This window comes from Bubalus bubalis, chromosome 9, assembly GCF_019923935.1.
Source record: "Bubalus bubalis isolate 160015118507 breed Murrah chromosome 9, NDDB_SH_1, whole genome shotgun sequence".
Classification (NCBI taxonomy): domain Eukaryota; kingdom Metazoa; phylum Chordata; class Mammalia; order Artiodactyla; family Bovidae; genus Bubalus; species Bubalus bubalis.
Window position 1 is genome coordinate 16,622,222 of NC_059165.1, and position 17,353 is coordinate 16,639,574.

Genomic DNA, 17,353 nt, shown 5'->3' on the forward strand with positions numbered 1-17,353 from the left:
GAATTCCAGTTGAGCTATTTCAAATCCTGAAAGATGATGCTGTTAAAGTGTTGTACTCAATATGGCAGTAAATTTGGAAAACTCATCAGTGGCTGAAGGACTAGATAAGGTCAGTTTTCATTCCAATCCCAAAGAAGGGCAATGCCAAAGAATGTTCAAACTACCGTACAATTTCTGTCATTTCACATGCTAGTAAGGTAATGTTCAAAATCCTCCAAGCCAGGCTTCAGCAGTACATAAACTGAGAACTTACAGATATACAAGTTGGATATAGAAAAGGCAGAGGAAGCAGATATCAAATTGCCAACACCTGTTGGATCACAGAAAAAGCAAGGGAATTTCACAACAAACTGTGGAAAATTCTAATAGAGATGGGAATACCAAATTACCTTATGTGCCTCCTGAGAAATCTGTATGCAGGTCAAAAAGCAACAGTTAGAACCAGACATGGAAAACAGACTGGTTCAAAATTAGGAAAGAAGTATATCAAAGCAGTATATTGTCACCTTGCTCATTTAACTTATATGCAGAGTACATCATGACAAATGCCGGACTAGATGAAGCTGGAATCAAGATTGCCAGGAGAAGTATCAATGACCTCAAATATGCAGATGACATCACCTTAATAGAAGAAAGCAAAGAGGAAGTAAAGAGCCTATTGAAGAATATGAAAGAGGAGAGTGACAAAGCTGGCTTAAAACTCAGCATTCAAAAATGAAGATTATGGCATGTGGTCCCATCACTTCCTGCCAAATAGACGGGGATAAAATGGAAACTTTATTTTCTTGGGCTCCAAAATCATTGCAGATGATGACTACAGACATGAAATTAAAAGATGCTTGCTCTTTGGAAGAAAAGCTATAACAAACCTAGACAGCATATTGAAAAGCAGACTCACTTTGCTGACAAAGGTCCATATAGTTAAAACTATGGCTTTTCTAGTAGTAATGTATGGATGTGAGAGTTGGACCATAAAGGTGGCTGAGCACTGAAGAATTGATGCTTTTGAACTGTGGTGCTGGAGAAGACTCTTGAGAGTCCTTTAGTCAGCAAGGATATCAAACCAATCAATCCTGAGGGAAATCAACCCTAAATATTCACTGGAAGAACTGATGCTGAAGCTGAAGCTCCAATACTTTGAACACCTGATGGGAAGAGTCGACTCATTGGAAAAGTCTCTGATGCTGGAGAAGATTGAGGGCTGGAGAAAAAGGGGGCAAGAGAGGATGAGAGGGTTAGATGGCATCATCAAGTCAATGGACATGAGTTTGAGCAAATCCTGGGAGATAACGAAGGACAGGGAAACGTGGCATACTACAGTCCGTGGGGTTGCAAAGAGTCGGACATGTCTTAGCGACTGAACAACAACAAAACCATAATCCAGCACTGTATCACGTAAAAATAACACAAAACCAACCAGCTGAGACTTTCCTTATGCAAATAAATGTACATGTGTACCTGACACCACAGATGAGTATCAATATTGCTTACTATTCAACTCACCTTCAAATTATTGTTATTAAACAGAGACAGGGCTCCCCTGGGAGTCCAGTGCTGAAGAGTCCTCCTTGTAGTGCAGGGGACACCAGTCGGATCCCTGGTCCAGAAGGTTACCACATGCCTTGGAGCAACTAAGCCCATGCATCACAAATGTAGAGCCTATGCTTTAGTGCCCGGAGCCACAACTATTGAAGCTTACGTGCCCTAGAGTCCCTGCTCAGATACAAGAGAAGCCACTGCAATGAGAAGCCCGTGTACCTCAACTACAGAGTAGCCCCTGCTAGCCTCAACTAGAGAAAGCCCACACGACAAAGATTCAGCGCTTCCAAAAACAAAAAATATATCTTAAAAAAAAAAAAAAAAAGATAAGAAAAAAAAAAATCAAGAGATAGGCACATCTTGCAGTATTTTCAAGGAAAGACTGCAGTTCCTTTACCATGGTCAAAAAAATTCCTACCAAAGTTATTCTATTTGTGTATCAATGGCTAAAATAGCTATCACATATCCATTATAGAAAATTTTCATAGAAAAATATACTTTCAAATCAGGTTCTTGGATCCTTATACACTATTTTCTTAACCATGACACTCACTATAACCATAGGACACTGTGCTATGGGACTATACTCACTGTAACCTAACAATGCTATTTATAGCACAGAGAATATACGCTTTGGAGTAGGTTAGAGGGGAAAAAGGCAAAAAAAAAAGAAAAATCATAAAAAGAGAAAAGCTTTCTTGGAATACTGAAATGTTTACTAAAGCTGAAAGAGTATAGCACAAATAACCTAAGATTTAAAGAAATGAAAGATTTAATTTACAGATGTGACATATTTACCTTGAAATGCCCTTCTAATATGTTCAAGTCTTTTAGAAGACATTCTGTCAATACAGTTCTCTATTATCTACCAGTACAAGTAATCTCCAGGTTATAAACTTGGCAATCTCCCCAAAATTGACCAGTGTGCAGAAGAAATCTGAATGTTGGCCTTCTGATTCCCAGATTAGGGCTTTCTACAATATCCCACAGCAACAGATGACAAACTGCTCCTCTAGTACCTCTGGCAGAAAGAGGCAAACATTAACTATATACTGTGCCTCTTCCTATTTTGAACAGTGGCATGTGAAATGAGAGAAAGTGATGGCCGCTAGTCAAGGTTTTGCCCTAAGAAGCTGTGACATCTTGAATACGTTACTTATACTCTTCAACCTCAATTTCTTTGTCTTTAAATACAAACTAGTTTCCATTTCTACGAATAACTATATGGTTATAATTAAACAGCATATAAGGACATCACAAAGAAAAGCAGGACTAAGCACTGAGCTTAGTAAAATGTGTACCTCCTCTATAACCTTGACACATCCCACCTCTGCTCTGCCAAGGAAAGCCCAAGCTTTCTGAGATTATGACAATGAAATTCATTGCCACTGTGTCACTCTGCAATACTTTCTGATTGACATTATGACAAAACAATATTAGCATAAACTGAGGACTTCTGTTTAGCTAATGACTTAAATTGAATGCTTCAACTAAGCAAATCAAGATACAAATGCTTTACAGTACAGAAAATGATGCCCGTGAACATGCATGGAATTCGTGAAATTGGAAACTGCCAAAGATTTAATTAAGTACAATAATGAATTCTAACACATAAAGTACCAAAATAGAAAAAAAAAAAAACAGCTTATATGAAGTTAAGCAATACAAATGTTAAATAAAATATTTGCAAAGCTCAAAACCAGTTCTCATACTACAACTGATGCTACAATTTCGTGTACACTGCTTTGAAAATATGTTTAATTTACTTATAATCTGAACAAAAATCTTCAGGTTAAATATGTATGAATTCGTTACTATTTACATTAGTATTTGCTGAGTAAATTCTTAACTGTGGGAGTCCTTTGATGATTTAGTAAAATTGTGGAAACATCACTTTTATTATTGTTTCCAATTATAAATGAAAATTTAATTTACATAATGAATAAAAAATGTTTTTTCTTATTCATGCATTTATGCATAAATAAGAAACTGTTTTCTATACTTAATGATTTTATTGTCTAATCAGTAGAAAAAAAAGGCAATGATAATTAATCACGATTTTATCACTTTTAGCTTAGAAGTGTAGTTACACCCAGAAACAATCCTCCCTTTTTAATTCAAATTGAAAGAACAAACAAAAACCCTGAAAAGAATTTTTTCTTTAAAGAATGCATCAGACACTCCCTAATTAAGAATCTTTAAAAATCAATAAGGGTTTCCGTTTCTGATAATGGAGGCCTCCCTAATTCAGATAAACTGTCTTACAAAAGAAAACTTAAAATGTTGAATATGTAAAAAAACATCTTCTGTAAAGTTAAGAGAAACTGCTCAGCCAGGATCCAGGAGAAGGTAAAAACCAAGTGATGCCTCAAAGCTAGATGACTTTGCCCTAAGGCCATCTGCTGACCCCAGAGAAAGAGCTGACATACAGGGGAGAAGAGAGTATAAAAGTCATGGCCCAAGGCCTAATGCCCAATATGCTGGCACCCTGCAGGGCTTCAATCTCAAAGCAAGCATGAAGCAGAAGCAAAACTACCTTTATCTGTAGCCCTGTGCTTCACATAGACTATTCAGGAACCCTTGACCCCAGCAACAAAAATTCTCCCTACAAGAAAATAGTCAGTGTCTTTGCCACAAACTGTTTCTACAAAGTAATTTTTAAATGCCATTTGCAACATACAGTCAAGCATACCTAGTTTGCAAGAAAATACAAAAGACAAGAAAACAGCAGAAACAAGAAATAGAAACAGACTCACAAAAACGTCAAATATGGAATAATCAGACATAGACTGTAAAATAACTATTATAAGCATGTTCAAAGAAAAAAGAAAATCTTGAAAACTTTGTAGGGAACCAGAAATCATAAACATATACCATAGTAATTTGGAAGTTAAAAAGTCTAAAACTGGAAAAAGTACAAAAATTAAAAGTGCAATCGCCACGTTTATCTTTTTTAGTTCAGTTCAGTCGCTCACTTGCGTCCAACTCTGTGTGACCCCATGATTCGCGGCACGCCAGGCCTCCCTGTCCATCACCAACTCCCAGAGTTCACTCAAATTCATGTGCATCGAGTCGGTGATGCCATCCAGCCATCTCATCCTCTGTCGTCCCTTTCTCCTCCTGCCCCCAATCCCTCCCAGCATCAGAGTCTTTTCCAATGAGTCAACTCTTCGCATGAGGTGGCCAAAGTATTGGAGTTTCAGCTTCAGCATCAGTCCTTCCAATGAACACCCAGGACTGAATCTCCTTTAGGATGGACTGGTTGGATCTCCTCGCAGTCCAAGGGACTCTCAAGTCTTCTCCAACACCACAGTTCAAAAGCATCAATTCTTTGGCGCTCACCTTTCTTCACAGTCCAACTCTCACATCCATACATGACCACTGGAAAAACCATAGCCTTGACTAGATGGACCTTTGTTGGCAAAGTAGTATCTCTGCTTTTCAATACACTATCGAGGTTGGTCATAACTTGCCTTCCAAGGAGTAAGCGTCTTTTAATTTCATTGCTGCCATTACCATCTGCAGTGATTTTGGAGCCCAGAAAAATAAAGTCTGACACAGTTTCCACTGTTTCCCCATCTATTTCCCATGAAGTGATGGGACCAGATGCCATGATCTTAGTTTTCTGATTGTTAAGTTTAAGCCAACTTATTCACCCTCCTCTTTCACTTTCATCAAGAGGCTCTTTAGTTCCTCTTCTCTTTCTGCCATAAGGGTGGTGTCATCTGCATATCTGAGGTTATTGATATTTCTCCCGGCAATCTTGATTCCAGCTTGTGCTTCTTCCAGCCCAGCATTTCTCATGATGTACTCTTGTTAGACACAGTTGAAAAGAGACTAGTGAACTAGAAATTGGATGAAAACGCTATTCAAAACAGACTGAGTGTAGAAAAAAATGGAAAATAAACACGAGAGGGTAAAAACACAGAGGATACAAAGAGGAAGTGTAACATTAAGTTCAACTGGAACTTATAAAGCAAAAGAGAGAAAATGGATCAGAGGAAATTAATTAGAAGAGGAACTATGTAAGAATTTTCCTTAAGCTAGAAGAGACTTTATTTATGGCTGCAAAGCCTTTGACTGTGTGGATCCCAACAAACTGTGGAAAATTCTTAAAGAGATGGGAATACCAGACCATCTCACCTACCTCCTGAGAAATCTGCATGCAGGTCAAGAAGCAACAGTTAGAACCAGACATGGAAACACGGACTGGTTCCAAATCAGGAAAGGAGGATGTCAAGGCTGTATATTGTCACCCTGCTTATTTAACTCATATGCAGAGTACACCATGCAAAATGCCGGGCTGGATGAAAAACAAGATGGAATCAAGATTGCCGGAATAAATATCAATAACCTCAGATACGCAGATGATACCACCCTTATGGCAGAAAGAGAAGCAAACTAAGGGGTCTCTTGATGAAAGTGAAAGAGGAGAGTGAAAAAGTTGGCTTAAACTTAACAATCAGAAAACTAAGATCATGGCATCTGGTCCCATCATTTCATGGGAAATAGATGGGGAAACAGTGTCAGACTTTATTTTTTTGGGCTCCAAAATCACTGCAGATGGTGACTGCAGCCATGAAATTAAAAGACACTTACTCCTTGGAAGGAAAATTATGACCAACCTCGATAGCGTATTGAAAAGCAGAGATATTACTTTGCCAACAAAGGTCCGTCTAGTCAAGGCTATGGTTTTTCCAGTGGTCATGTATGGAAGTGAGAGTTGGACTGTGAAGAAGGCTGAGCGCCAAAGAATTGATGCTTTTGAACTGTGGTGTTGGAGAAGACTCTTGAGAGTCCCTTGGACTGCAAGGAGATCCAACCAGTCCATCCTAAAGGAGACCAGTCCTGGGTGTTCATTGGAAGGACTGATACTAAAGTTGAAACTCCAGTACTTTGGCCACCTCATGCAAAGAGTTGACTCATTGGAAAAGACCCTGATGCTGGGAGGGATTGGGGGCAGGAGGAGAAAGGGACGACAGAGGATGTGATGGCTGGATGGCATCACCAACTCGATGCACATGAGTTTGAGTGAACTCCGGGAGTTGGTAATGGACAGGGAGGCCTGGCGTGCTACGATTCATGGGGTCGCAAAGAGTCGGACACGACCGAGCGACTGAACTGAACTGAACTGAACTGAATCCTATATGAGGTCAAAAAAAAAAGTTGAGTTAATTTCAGAAGGCAGAAATCATATAGAGCTCACTTTTAAGCTATAAGTTACTATTAGATATTAATAACAAAAGCACAGACAAAACCCACTAACGACAAAAAGCCATCCATTTAGAAGTTTTAAAACACTCTTTTAAAAATTTTTTGGATCAAAGGGGGATTCATAATTGACAATAAAAAACACTTTGAAAAAATCAGTAAGAGCACCGTCCATTAAAGGATCAAAACTTGAAGGAGGAATCTCAAGTTGTACTCAAAAGGACATTTATATTAAGTACACATATTGGAAATAAAGACTAAAAAAAAAAATAAGATACAAACATTCAAGAAGACAGAAGAGAAAGTAAAAGAAAGGGATTTTAAAAAATGAACTGAAATTAATAATACAGAAAAGTTAACAATAAAGTCCCCAAAAGATCATTTTGAAAAGAAAAATGACTAACATTATGCACCTAAAACATGGAGCAGAATGTTGCTATGAACTTTACATATTTTCTGCATTTAATTTTCCCAGTTACCCTTCAGATAAATGTACTAACATCACTTTATGTTAAATTTCAAATGATATGCAAAACCTATTTATGGAGAAATGGTTCAGGAAATAACTCAACATCAAGAAAGGTAGTTTTAAAAACAAGTAGAACTTCATATTAGTAGCTCACCAAAAAGTTGTATGGATTAGCTCAATTTTTAAAATCAATAGTTCCTTAAAAATTGAAACATCCAGAAATATAAAATCTAGAATGATAATTAACTGTAGATTTCTTAGCAGTAATAGCCAAGTAATTCTCCAAATGTGAAAACGGCACTACCACCAAATGAGGAATGATGAAACCAGCCACCAAGAATCTTTTACTTTAAAATTAGATAAACAAAATAGAAAACAATGATATATTTGGGTACATATTAATTTTTTTCAAGTAACTCCAAATATAAAGGGAAGAAAAAAGATGCGTATGTCAAAGAAGCACTTTTTTCCAAAGGCCAATGTTCATTTGTAAATTAATCCTACTTACATCATTAGACTTGCATTTTTCCTTGTGAGAATATATAGTCCACTCCAAAAGCATATTTACAGGTTTGGTCAAAAGCCCAGAGGTCTCATTTCCTGACCAAAAGATTTCAAGAAGAACTGCCTTTCCTGTTATTTTCAGACTCTGAGAATCTGACCAGTCATACAACCTAATAAAAAGACAAATGAAAAGCATTATCTTTATGCCAATTTAACTATTACAGTTACTAGGCGTAAGAGCTGCTAAATTGATCATCACAGTTATTAGGCATAATATCTTGCCATAAAACAAAAAATTCTAGCAATTTCTGAATATAGAAAAATCATAAAATATTAGGATCTGAATATTGAGTTATAATTCACGAGTACACATTAATGTAACTGCAGGTTTTAGAGCATGTGCAAAGCTTACAGATATTATAGCCAGTGTTAAAACCTGGTATACCTTTTTACTTAGGCTTTCAATTACTAAAGAATTCAAAAGTATACAAATTCTGAAAAATAAAAACAATCTATCCAAACGTGTAAGTCAGTGAAAAATAAAAACGTGAACTAAGGAAACATAACATATAAACCTTTACCGCTACTGAAGGACTGAATCTAGACATATATTTTTAAAATAAATCTACTTTAAACTAGAAAACAAGGTGGTTTTTTAAGAAATGTATATGTAAATAATTAGAAAAATGGTATATAAAACAATATATAGAAAAGATATATATTTTTGGTGTTTTTTTAAAACTTACTTTTGACTCAGATGTCGGACTTCACTTTCAATCAAATTAAAGAAAAATTTAAGCAGTGTTAGGTGGAGTACCTTAGAGCCAATAATATTTTCTGAAATTTGATGACAAAAACTTTCATTGAAAAGGCAAGACCTGGAAAACATGAACCCAACAATGTATAACATGTAACAACTCACTGAGTAATTTGTGAGCAAATTATTATGCTTCTCAGAAAATCATCGAAATTTTAATAAAGTTTGCTCCCACAAAATGTAAAGCAAATTAAGCAAAATTTTATTAATAATATATTTTCTTCCTTTAAATATTAAACCCTGTCAAATATCCCATACAGTTAATTTTTCAACAATAGAGATCTGATTTCCCTACTTTTCAATGATTGTAATGTTTAACAACCAGCTGTTAGTCTCCCTTTGTATTCATTTCACTGAAAAAGAACAAAAGAGCTATGAATTTCATTAATTCATTGATTCAGATGATCAGCTACATTTTCAATTAGCTACACTCAATTTATAATATTCTCCATAATCCTCCTCTTACTCAGATTATTTTCTTATTCATATTTAGTAAAATGAAGGTTATTTAGAGCTATTTTTTTCAGTTTTAAAAATTCAGTATTTATTTCTTTCCATCTTCTGCAGCAGTTCTACCCAACAGAACTTTCTGTGATGATGGATATGTTCCACTGAACACTTGAAATGTGGCTTGTGTAGAACTGAGGTGTTGAAATTTTATTTAATCTTAATTAAATTTAAATATAGTCACATGCGGCTAGTGGCTTCAGAGTTGGAAGCACAGTTCTACAGTATTTCTAAAAAGAGAATGCAAGATAAATCAGAACTCTAGGATTAAGAGTCTAGGCAACAATATTTATTACAATTTTCTTCCAATTTCATTATTATATCAATGATGTACTTGCAACTCTGTACCTCTGTCTCCATCCTTTCCATCTCCTTTAGAATACCACACTAACAGAGTAGTGTGGTATTCTATTTAACAGCTATTAAATTTAATAATCCATTTGATACTCCAATCTAGTCTAAAAGGTCCTCCTTGACCACAGTTATTTAACTCTACCTGAAAACTGCCAGAGACGGATACAATGGTATCATTTTTTCATTTTACATGGAGCAGGCAATGGCACCCCACTCCAGTACTCTTGCCTGGAAAATCCCATGGATGGAGGAGCCTGGTAGGCTGCAGTCCATGGGGGTCACTGAGGGTCGGACACGACTGAGCGACTTCCCTTTCACTTTTCACTTTCATGCATTGGAGAAGGAAATGGCAACCCACTCCAGTGTTCTTGCCTGGAGAATCCCAGGGACGGGGGAGCCTGGTGGGCTGCCATCTATGGGGTCGCACAGAGTCGGACACGACTGAAGTGACTTAGCAGCAGCATATTATGAAATATTTCAAAAATACACTCAGAAGTAGACTAATATCATCCAGCTCATTTACATTCCTACCACTTTCCTAGGCACCTTCCACTAGACTCCCAACAGACCCAATTATTTCATAATTAGATCTGGTATCTGTTTATTAAAAAGTCTACTTTTAAGCTGTCTGAAATCCATTTCTGGTAGCATCAATAAATTCATTCAAATCTTTATTAAGCATTTATTATATTCCAGATATAAGCACTGAGGAGAGAGATGTTTTAACACTGAGCATCTACTCTTCTGAAATTCAGAGGCTGCTTACATACACTGTTGGAGGGAATGTAAATCAGTCTGGAGATCCCTCAAGGCTAATCATGTTTCTATTATGGCATGCAGCTGTAATTATCTTTTATTTTTTGCGTGGCTATTGATTGTGAAAACTGATAAACATCATTTACTATTGTGATTACATAACTATTACATTGACTTAATACTACTGTATTTATGATTGGTCAACAGAAAATAATAGAATTCTACATCACCAAAACTATCATTTAATAGAAAAATCTGTAATCACTTTTTAAAATCCAGATCCATATCAGAATAATCTTGGAATTTGTTGAAAAATACAAATGCCCAGGTACTGCTTTTTTCCTCCAGAGCTCCAGATATGTTTCTAATGAGCAGCCATGTTTATTTAAAAACGATTGGACTATATGAGGATCGTTTATTTTTATCTAGTTTCACTTCTATTTCATATCCAGTGCTCCCATTTCATTTAGTTTGTGTTTTCCAATTTGTCTGTCTCTTCTTTTTTGACATTCTTTCTCAAGACTATCAAGTGTATTAGAAAAGTCTCTGTATACATATATATATAAAGTATGTATAATCTAATATATATATTTTAGAAAACTTCTGAATTTTTGCCTGGCTAAAAAATTTGACATTTTGATTTCACTTGTTTGACTTAGTATGGATACAATACTATATTTCTAATAAAAAACATATGCAATAAGCAACAAAGGGAACTAGAGTCAACATCTTATAATAAACTATAATGGAAAATAATCTCAAAAATAAGGTATGCGTATACGATTAACTTCTTTTAGATGGGAGATGCCAAAGAATGTTTGAACTACCTAACAACTGCACTCATTTCACATGTTAGGAAGTTAATGCTCAAAAATCCTTCAAGCTAGGCTTCAGCAGTACATAAACTGAAAACTTCCAAATATACAACATGGACTTAAAAAAGGAAGAGGAACCAGAGATCAAATTGCTAACATCTGCTGCATCACAGAAAAAGCAAGGGAATTCCTGAAAAACATGTATTTCTGCTTCATTGACTATGCTAAAGCCTTTGACTCTGGATCACAGCAAACTGTGGAAAATTCTTAGAGAGACGGGACTACCACACAACCTTACTTGCCTCCTAAGAAATCTGTATGCAGGTCAAGAAGCAACAGTTACAACTGGACATGGAACAATGGACTGGTTCCAAATTGGAAAAGGAGTACATCAAGGTTGTACATTGTTACCCTGTTTATTTAACTTATGTGAAGAGTACATCATATGAAATGCCGGGCTGGATGAAGCACAAGCTGGAATCAAGATTGCTGGGAGAAATACCAATAACCTCAGATATGCAGATAACGCCACCCTTATGGCAGAAAGTGAAGAGGAATTAAAGGGCCTCTTGATGAAGGTGAAAGAGGAGAGTGACAAAGCTGGCTTAAAACTCAGCGTTCAAAAACTAAGATCATGGTATCCGGTCCCATCACTTCATGGCAAATAGATGGGAAAAGTGACAGAAAAAGAAACAGTGACAGACTTTATTTTCTTGGGCTCCAAAATCACTGTGGACGGTAACTGCAGCCATGAAATTAAAAGACACTTGCTCCTTGGAAGAAAAGCTATGAAAAGCTAGACAACCTATTAAATAGCCAAGACATCAGTTTGCCAACAAAAGTTCACCTAGTCAAAGCTATGTTTTTCCAACAGCCATGTATGGATGTTAGAGCTAGACCGTAAAGAAGGCTAAGTGCCAAAGAACTCATGCTTTTGAATTGTGCTGTTGGAGAAGACTCTTGAGAGTCCCTTGGGCAGCAAGGAAATCAAACCAGTCAATCCTAAGGGAAATCAACCCTGAATATTCATTGGAGGGACTGATGTTGAAGCTAAAGCTCCAATACTTTGGCCACCTGATATGAAGAGCCAACTCACTGGAAAAGACCCTGATGCTGGGAAAGACTGAAGGCAGGAGGAGAAGGGGACGACAGAGGATGAGATGGTTGGATGGCATCATCAACTCAATGGACATGAGCTTGAGCAAATTCCAGGAGATGGTGATGGACAGGGAAGCCTGGTGTGCTGCAGTCCATGGGGTCGCAAAGAGTCGGACATGACTGAGAGATGGAACACCACCACCACTATGTGTAAGTGAATCACCTTGCTGTGCACCTGAGACACTGTAAGTCAACTGTACTTGAATATAACATATATATTAAGAAAAAAATTAAGAACAGAACTACCATTAAGATCCAGCTATCCCACTTCTGGGCATTTATACAAAGAATACAAAGACGCTAATTTGAAAAGATATACACACCCTTTGTTTATTGCAACAGTATTTTACACTGGCCAAAATATGGAAATAACCTTAAGAGCCCATCAACAAATGAATAACGATATGACACACGTTAACACACACACACACACACATAATAGAATACTACTCAGAAAAAAAAAATCTTGCCATTTGTGACAACATGGATAGACTTGGAGCATATTAAGTGAAACAAGTCAGAGAAAGACATATACACTATGATTGTGGAATATAAAAAACAAATGACCAAAATAAATGAGCAAATTAGACCAAACCTAAACAAGCACACAGAAACAGAGTAGCGGTTACCAGAGGGGGAAGGGCTGGGGGTGGGTGGAGAGAAGAACAACTGTATGGTAACAGAAGAAAACTCAGTTTTCCTGGTGAGCACACTGCAGGTACACAAAAGCAGAAATATAATGTTCATATGCAACTTACTTAATGTTACAAACTAATGTTACAACAATAAAGAATTAAAAACAACAAAAAAAAAAAGCCAGAGGCTGATTTAAATAAGAAACTTAACTCAAGGCAAAGGGCAAGAGATAGGAAGTAGCCTTTGACCTGTACTCTAAAGGATAATTAGGAGTAGTCAGGTATTTACAGGGTGTCAGGAATGGAAGTTTATAGAAGGCAGAGAAAATCTAAGAGCAAACGGTTAAGAAATGAAAAAGAGGGGTTCCCTGGCAGTGTAGTGATAAAGAATCCGCCTGCCAATGCAGGAGACATGGGTTCAATCCCTTATTTGGGGACGATCCCACATGCCATGGAGCAACTAAGCATGTGGGCCACAACTAGAGAGCCTGTGCTCTAGAAGAGTCCAGGAGCCACAACTACCAAAGCCTGCATGCCCCACAGTCCATGCTCCACAACAAGAGGAGCCCCTGCTTGCTGCAACTCAAGAAAAGCCCACGCAGCAACAAAGACCCGGCATGGTCAAAAATACATACATACATGTAAAATTTTAAAAAAAGATTTCAGTCATTGGGTACACTTGGGAAAAAAATGAAGATAAGAATGAAGACACACAGGAGGGCTGAATTATGGAGGGTCTTACATGTTTTGCGAAGGAATTTTAAATGTTTTCTATAGGTGAGGTATGTCTTAATGAAGGATTTTTATCTGGGAAATAATAAGACCACTTTGGAAAGACCATACTGGGGTACTTTGGAAGACAAAAGGAAAAAAGTAAAATCAAGGTCAACAAGGTTGGTAGTGCAACATTTTACATAAAGAGCAATGAAGGCTTTTAAATAAATGTGATGACAATGAAGGAAGAAACAGATTTGAAAATTAGGAAGAATGCCAAATAAATAAACCATATATCTTCACTTCCTACACCTGTGTTGAGACAGTACTGTGTTAGAACTGTGCTCATATCTTCAAAAGTGCAGAAGCTAAGAAAAAAGGTGCAGGAATTATGATTTTATCTTTTTACCCCTTGAAACACAGCACAGTGCCTGGCTTCCAGTAACTACTCAATAACTTTTTTTTTTTTAAAGAATAAATAAATGCATGCTAGCTAGCCAATTAGCTTGTGTTAAATATAATACAACCAAGATGGTAGGAAAATCCTTATGATCTCAAAGAAGTAACCAAGGATCTAGCCTTCGCCTGGCTAGTCAAGTAACCTTTCTCTTATTACTATGGACTCCTGCTAAAATCAAACATTTGGATAAAAACAAAGTACTTCGCAGACAAAGGAGGGTTATCAGATACAGAGAGCTATCAGAAAAAAATGGAAAAATCGATTAGTTCTGTCTGAGAGAAAGCAGCAGAAATAGGAGCGATTTCTGAAAAGATTAACATATGGAAGACAAAGGAAGGATTTAGGCAGATGACAGCATGTGCAGAGGCATGAAAAAGATGACATATTTAGGAAACATTAAGTTCCGTTTCAAAATTCAAATTCCTAGCTGAAAAAATATAAGAGAAACACTAAAACAGATACTGTACACAGTTACAAATGTTTATACTGACAATGACCAAACTTTGATAATGTTCATATCCAATAAATTAATTTTCTTACTTTTTACAACAAAGTTCAAATTTATTTTGTTAAAAAGAAAACAAAGAATGATTTAGCATTCCTGTAAGTCCACTTCATATATTTATTAAAAATTTTTTTAAAATAAAATGACTGACAAACATGACCAATTTAGCCTTTGTGTTAAACACAACACACAAACATCACACACAAATATAAAAATAACTTTTTCTAAAAAGAAACATATTTATCAGTATCTAAAAAATACATAGGACAACACTGACTATATGAAATTGAGCACCCTTGCATGTGAAATTCCTTACCTGATAAGCACTTCTATTAGAGACCATGTCCCTTTCATACAAGTCGGACACTGAAACAACTCTAAGTAATATGTTGACATGGCTGGGGACTTCCAAGGAGGGTGAAGGTGAAGAAGAGCTGACAATATATGAAAGTATCGACCAGAAAACGTATCTATGTTATCCTATTATTTAAAAACAAAGAAAGAAAGAAAACAAGATGGCTAAACGTACCGTTTTACCAGCTAACTTAGTTTAAAACTCTGATAACCCAGATCTAACTTTCTTGGCAAAAATATGTGTTTGGACAAAGGAGAACAGATGGGAGCATGATGTTTAGCTAATTGAATACTGACTGCAACTTAGAGAGGCATAGTCTAAACATGCATCTGTGTATTAGACAATCTCAGCTACTGGGACTAACTTATATAAAATGTCCATTTTACTTCTCATGATTATACTGAGACTGAGTCCCCAAATGTGACTTGAGATAAACTAAACAAACTTTACATGCAACATTCTGACTTATTACCAACGTTAGTCTGACACAGCTTAAACCTGTTTTTTCTTCAAATTGGTACCTTGATAAAGAATATAACTAGAAATCTACCTTGATAGAAATCTACCTTTGAAAAGGTGTTTTCATTGATTTTCACAGTTTAAAGAGTAAATTCAGTGCCTACATATACTATGAATAAAAATGATTACCAGTGTACTGAGTAATTAACTAAATGACCTTCTAGATCTCTGAAATTTGATTACTGCCACAGAAAAAAAATTCTGAGAAAAATATTAAAACAATTTAATTTAATTTAAAAACAAAAGAAATAGTAATAAATGGGTGTCTCATTTCTTATTAAAATGAGGGAAACAAATAAGGAAGAGAAAATAACAAATATATACATAATAATATAAACATACAAAAATAACTATAAATATGCAAAAAGAGAAAATTTGCATTTTAACATTCTTTGAAAGACCATCAATACGTAAGACTGCTCTTACCTGTAGAATGTTTTCTAGAAGAGCATGGAGAAGGTAAACAGGAGGGATATAATGTGCTTGCAAAGAGGAAAGTTCCTCAATTGCTTCCTTAAAAAACTGTCCTTCTATGAGGCTTTCAATTAAATTTAATATGCCTCGTGGAAATTCAGCATTTTTAACCTACGAAAGGAAAGATTCTATGACCCAAAAGGAAGAGGAAAATTCTGATATGAAATTTTGAATTAGTAAGGAGCCTGAATTTCCTCATCTGTACAATGAACAATCTCTGGTCTCACTACTTCACTAGATTGTTTTGTGATTCAAAAAGAATGATCTATATGAATGTGTTTTACAACAATAAAATTGTACTGTAAAACATATACATTGTTAATTGTTCTATTTATTCATCTTTGTCACCTTGAATAGTATAGGGAAATAGTACCTCTAAAGAAAACTTCAAAAGGCATTTGCAAAGTCTGGCTGCTAATGAGACTTCAGTTAGAAGTACAACTACACATAGTTCTTTTTTTTAATTAAAAAAAAAATTTATTTATTTTTAATTGATTGATGATTGCTTTACAATACTGGTTTGATTTCTGTCATACATCAACATGAATTAACCATATGTTTACATATGTCCCTTCTCTCTTGAATTTCCCTCCCACCTTCCGCCCATTTCCACCCCTCTAAGTTATTACAGAGCTTCAGTTTGAGTTTCCAGAGTCATACAGCAAATTCCCATTAGCTATCTATTTACACATGTTAGTGCATATACACACAGTTCTAATTTAGGTGCAAAATTACTTTTTGGTGTTCTTTTAAACTTATAAGCAAACTGTGTCTATTAACATATACTGAATATATTAAGACGTCATCAAGTACAATCAGTATTTGCAAAAAGTAACATTTGCTGTAACATAAAATTACTCTACAGAGGCACATTAACACAACTCTTAAGAGTTCCACAAAATACATCCTCCTTGATCAAAATATTTTTAACAATAAAAGTGACTACTTTGAACTAGTTGAGAATCAAGAATACTGTGAAAAACTAAATAGAATAAAGAAGTCAATTTTGAAGGAATGAAGGATACAAAGAAAATAATACACTCATAAATATTATACTGAAAATTTAACCTAAGTAGTAATTATGAAAGCTATGAAATGTTATGAATAGAGATACACAACTCACCTGTGATGTGCACAAGTTTTTAATTCTTATCAATATTTATTGCATAGAATTTTTTTTGAGCTTTGATAGAATACTATTTTTTTTTTCATATCTGATGAGAAAAACTACATTTCAAATCCAATAGGAATCTTTGTCTTGCTGACAGCACATTTCTTTACATCAAAATAAAAAAAAAAAAAAAAAACAAACCCCTAAAAATAGGGGATTTCCTGATGGCTCAGAGGTAAAGAATCCACCTGCCAATACAGGAGACACAGTAAGGATCTTCCTTAATCTGGGAAGATCCCACATGCTGCGGGCGACATGTGGCCCATGTGCTGAAACCACTGAGCCCGGGCCCTAGAGCCGGAGCTCCGTAACAAGAGAAGGCACGGCAAGGAGCAAGCCGAGCACTGCAGCAAGAGGAGCCCTGGCTCACCAACACTGGAGAAAAGCCTG

At 35.9% G+C, this 17,353-nt stretch overlaps 1 protein-coding gene across 7 annotated transcripts in view; it reads right to left on the reverse strand.

Annotated features, from left to right (window-relative positions):
* SLF1 (SMC5-SMC6 complex localization factor 1) overlaps positions 1–17,353 on the reverse strand; it is a 73,477-nt gene that overhangs the window by 20,493 nt on the left and 35,631 nt on the right. For all 7 annotated transcript variants that reach the window (XM_044948549.2, XM_025293999.3, XM_044948552.2 and 4 more), the window contains 4 exons: positions 15,745–15,903; positions 14,761–14,924; positions 8,470–8,601; positions 7,728–7,893 (listed from right to left, as the gene is read on the reverse strand). In XM_044948549.2, the coding sequence (XP_044804484.2) occupies positions 7,728–7,893; positions 8,470–8,601; positions 14,761–14,924; positions 15,745–15,903 (621 nt within the window). The remainder of the gene's footprint in view (positions 1–7,727; positions 7,894–8,469; positions 8,602–14,760; positions 14,925–15,744; positions 15,904–17,353) is intronic.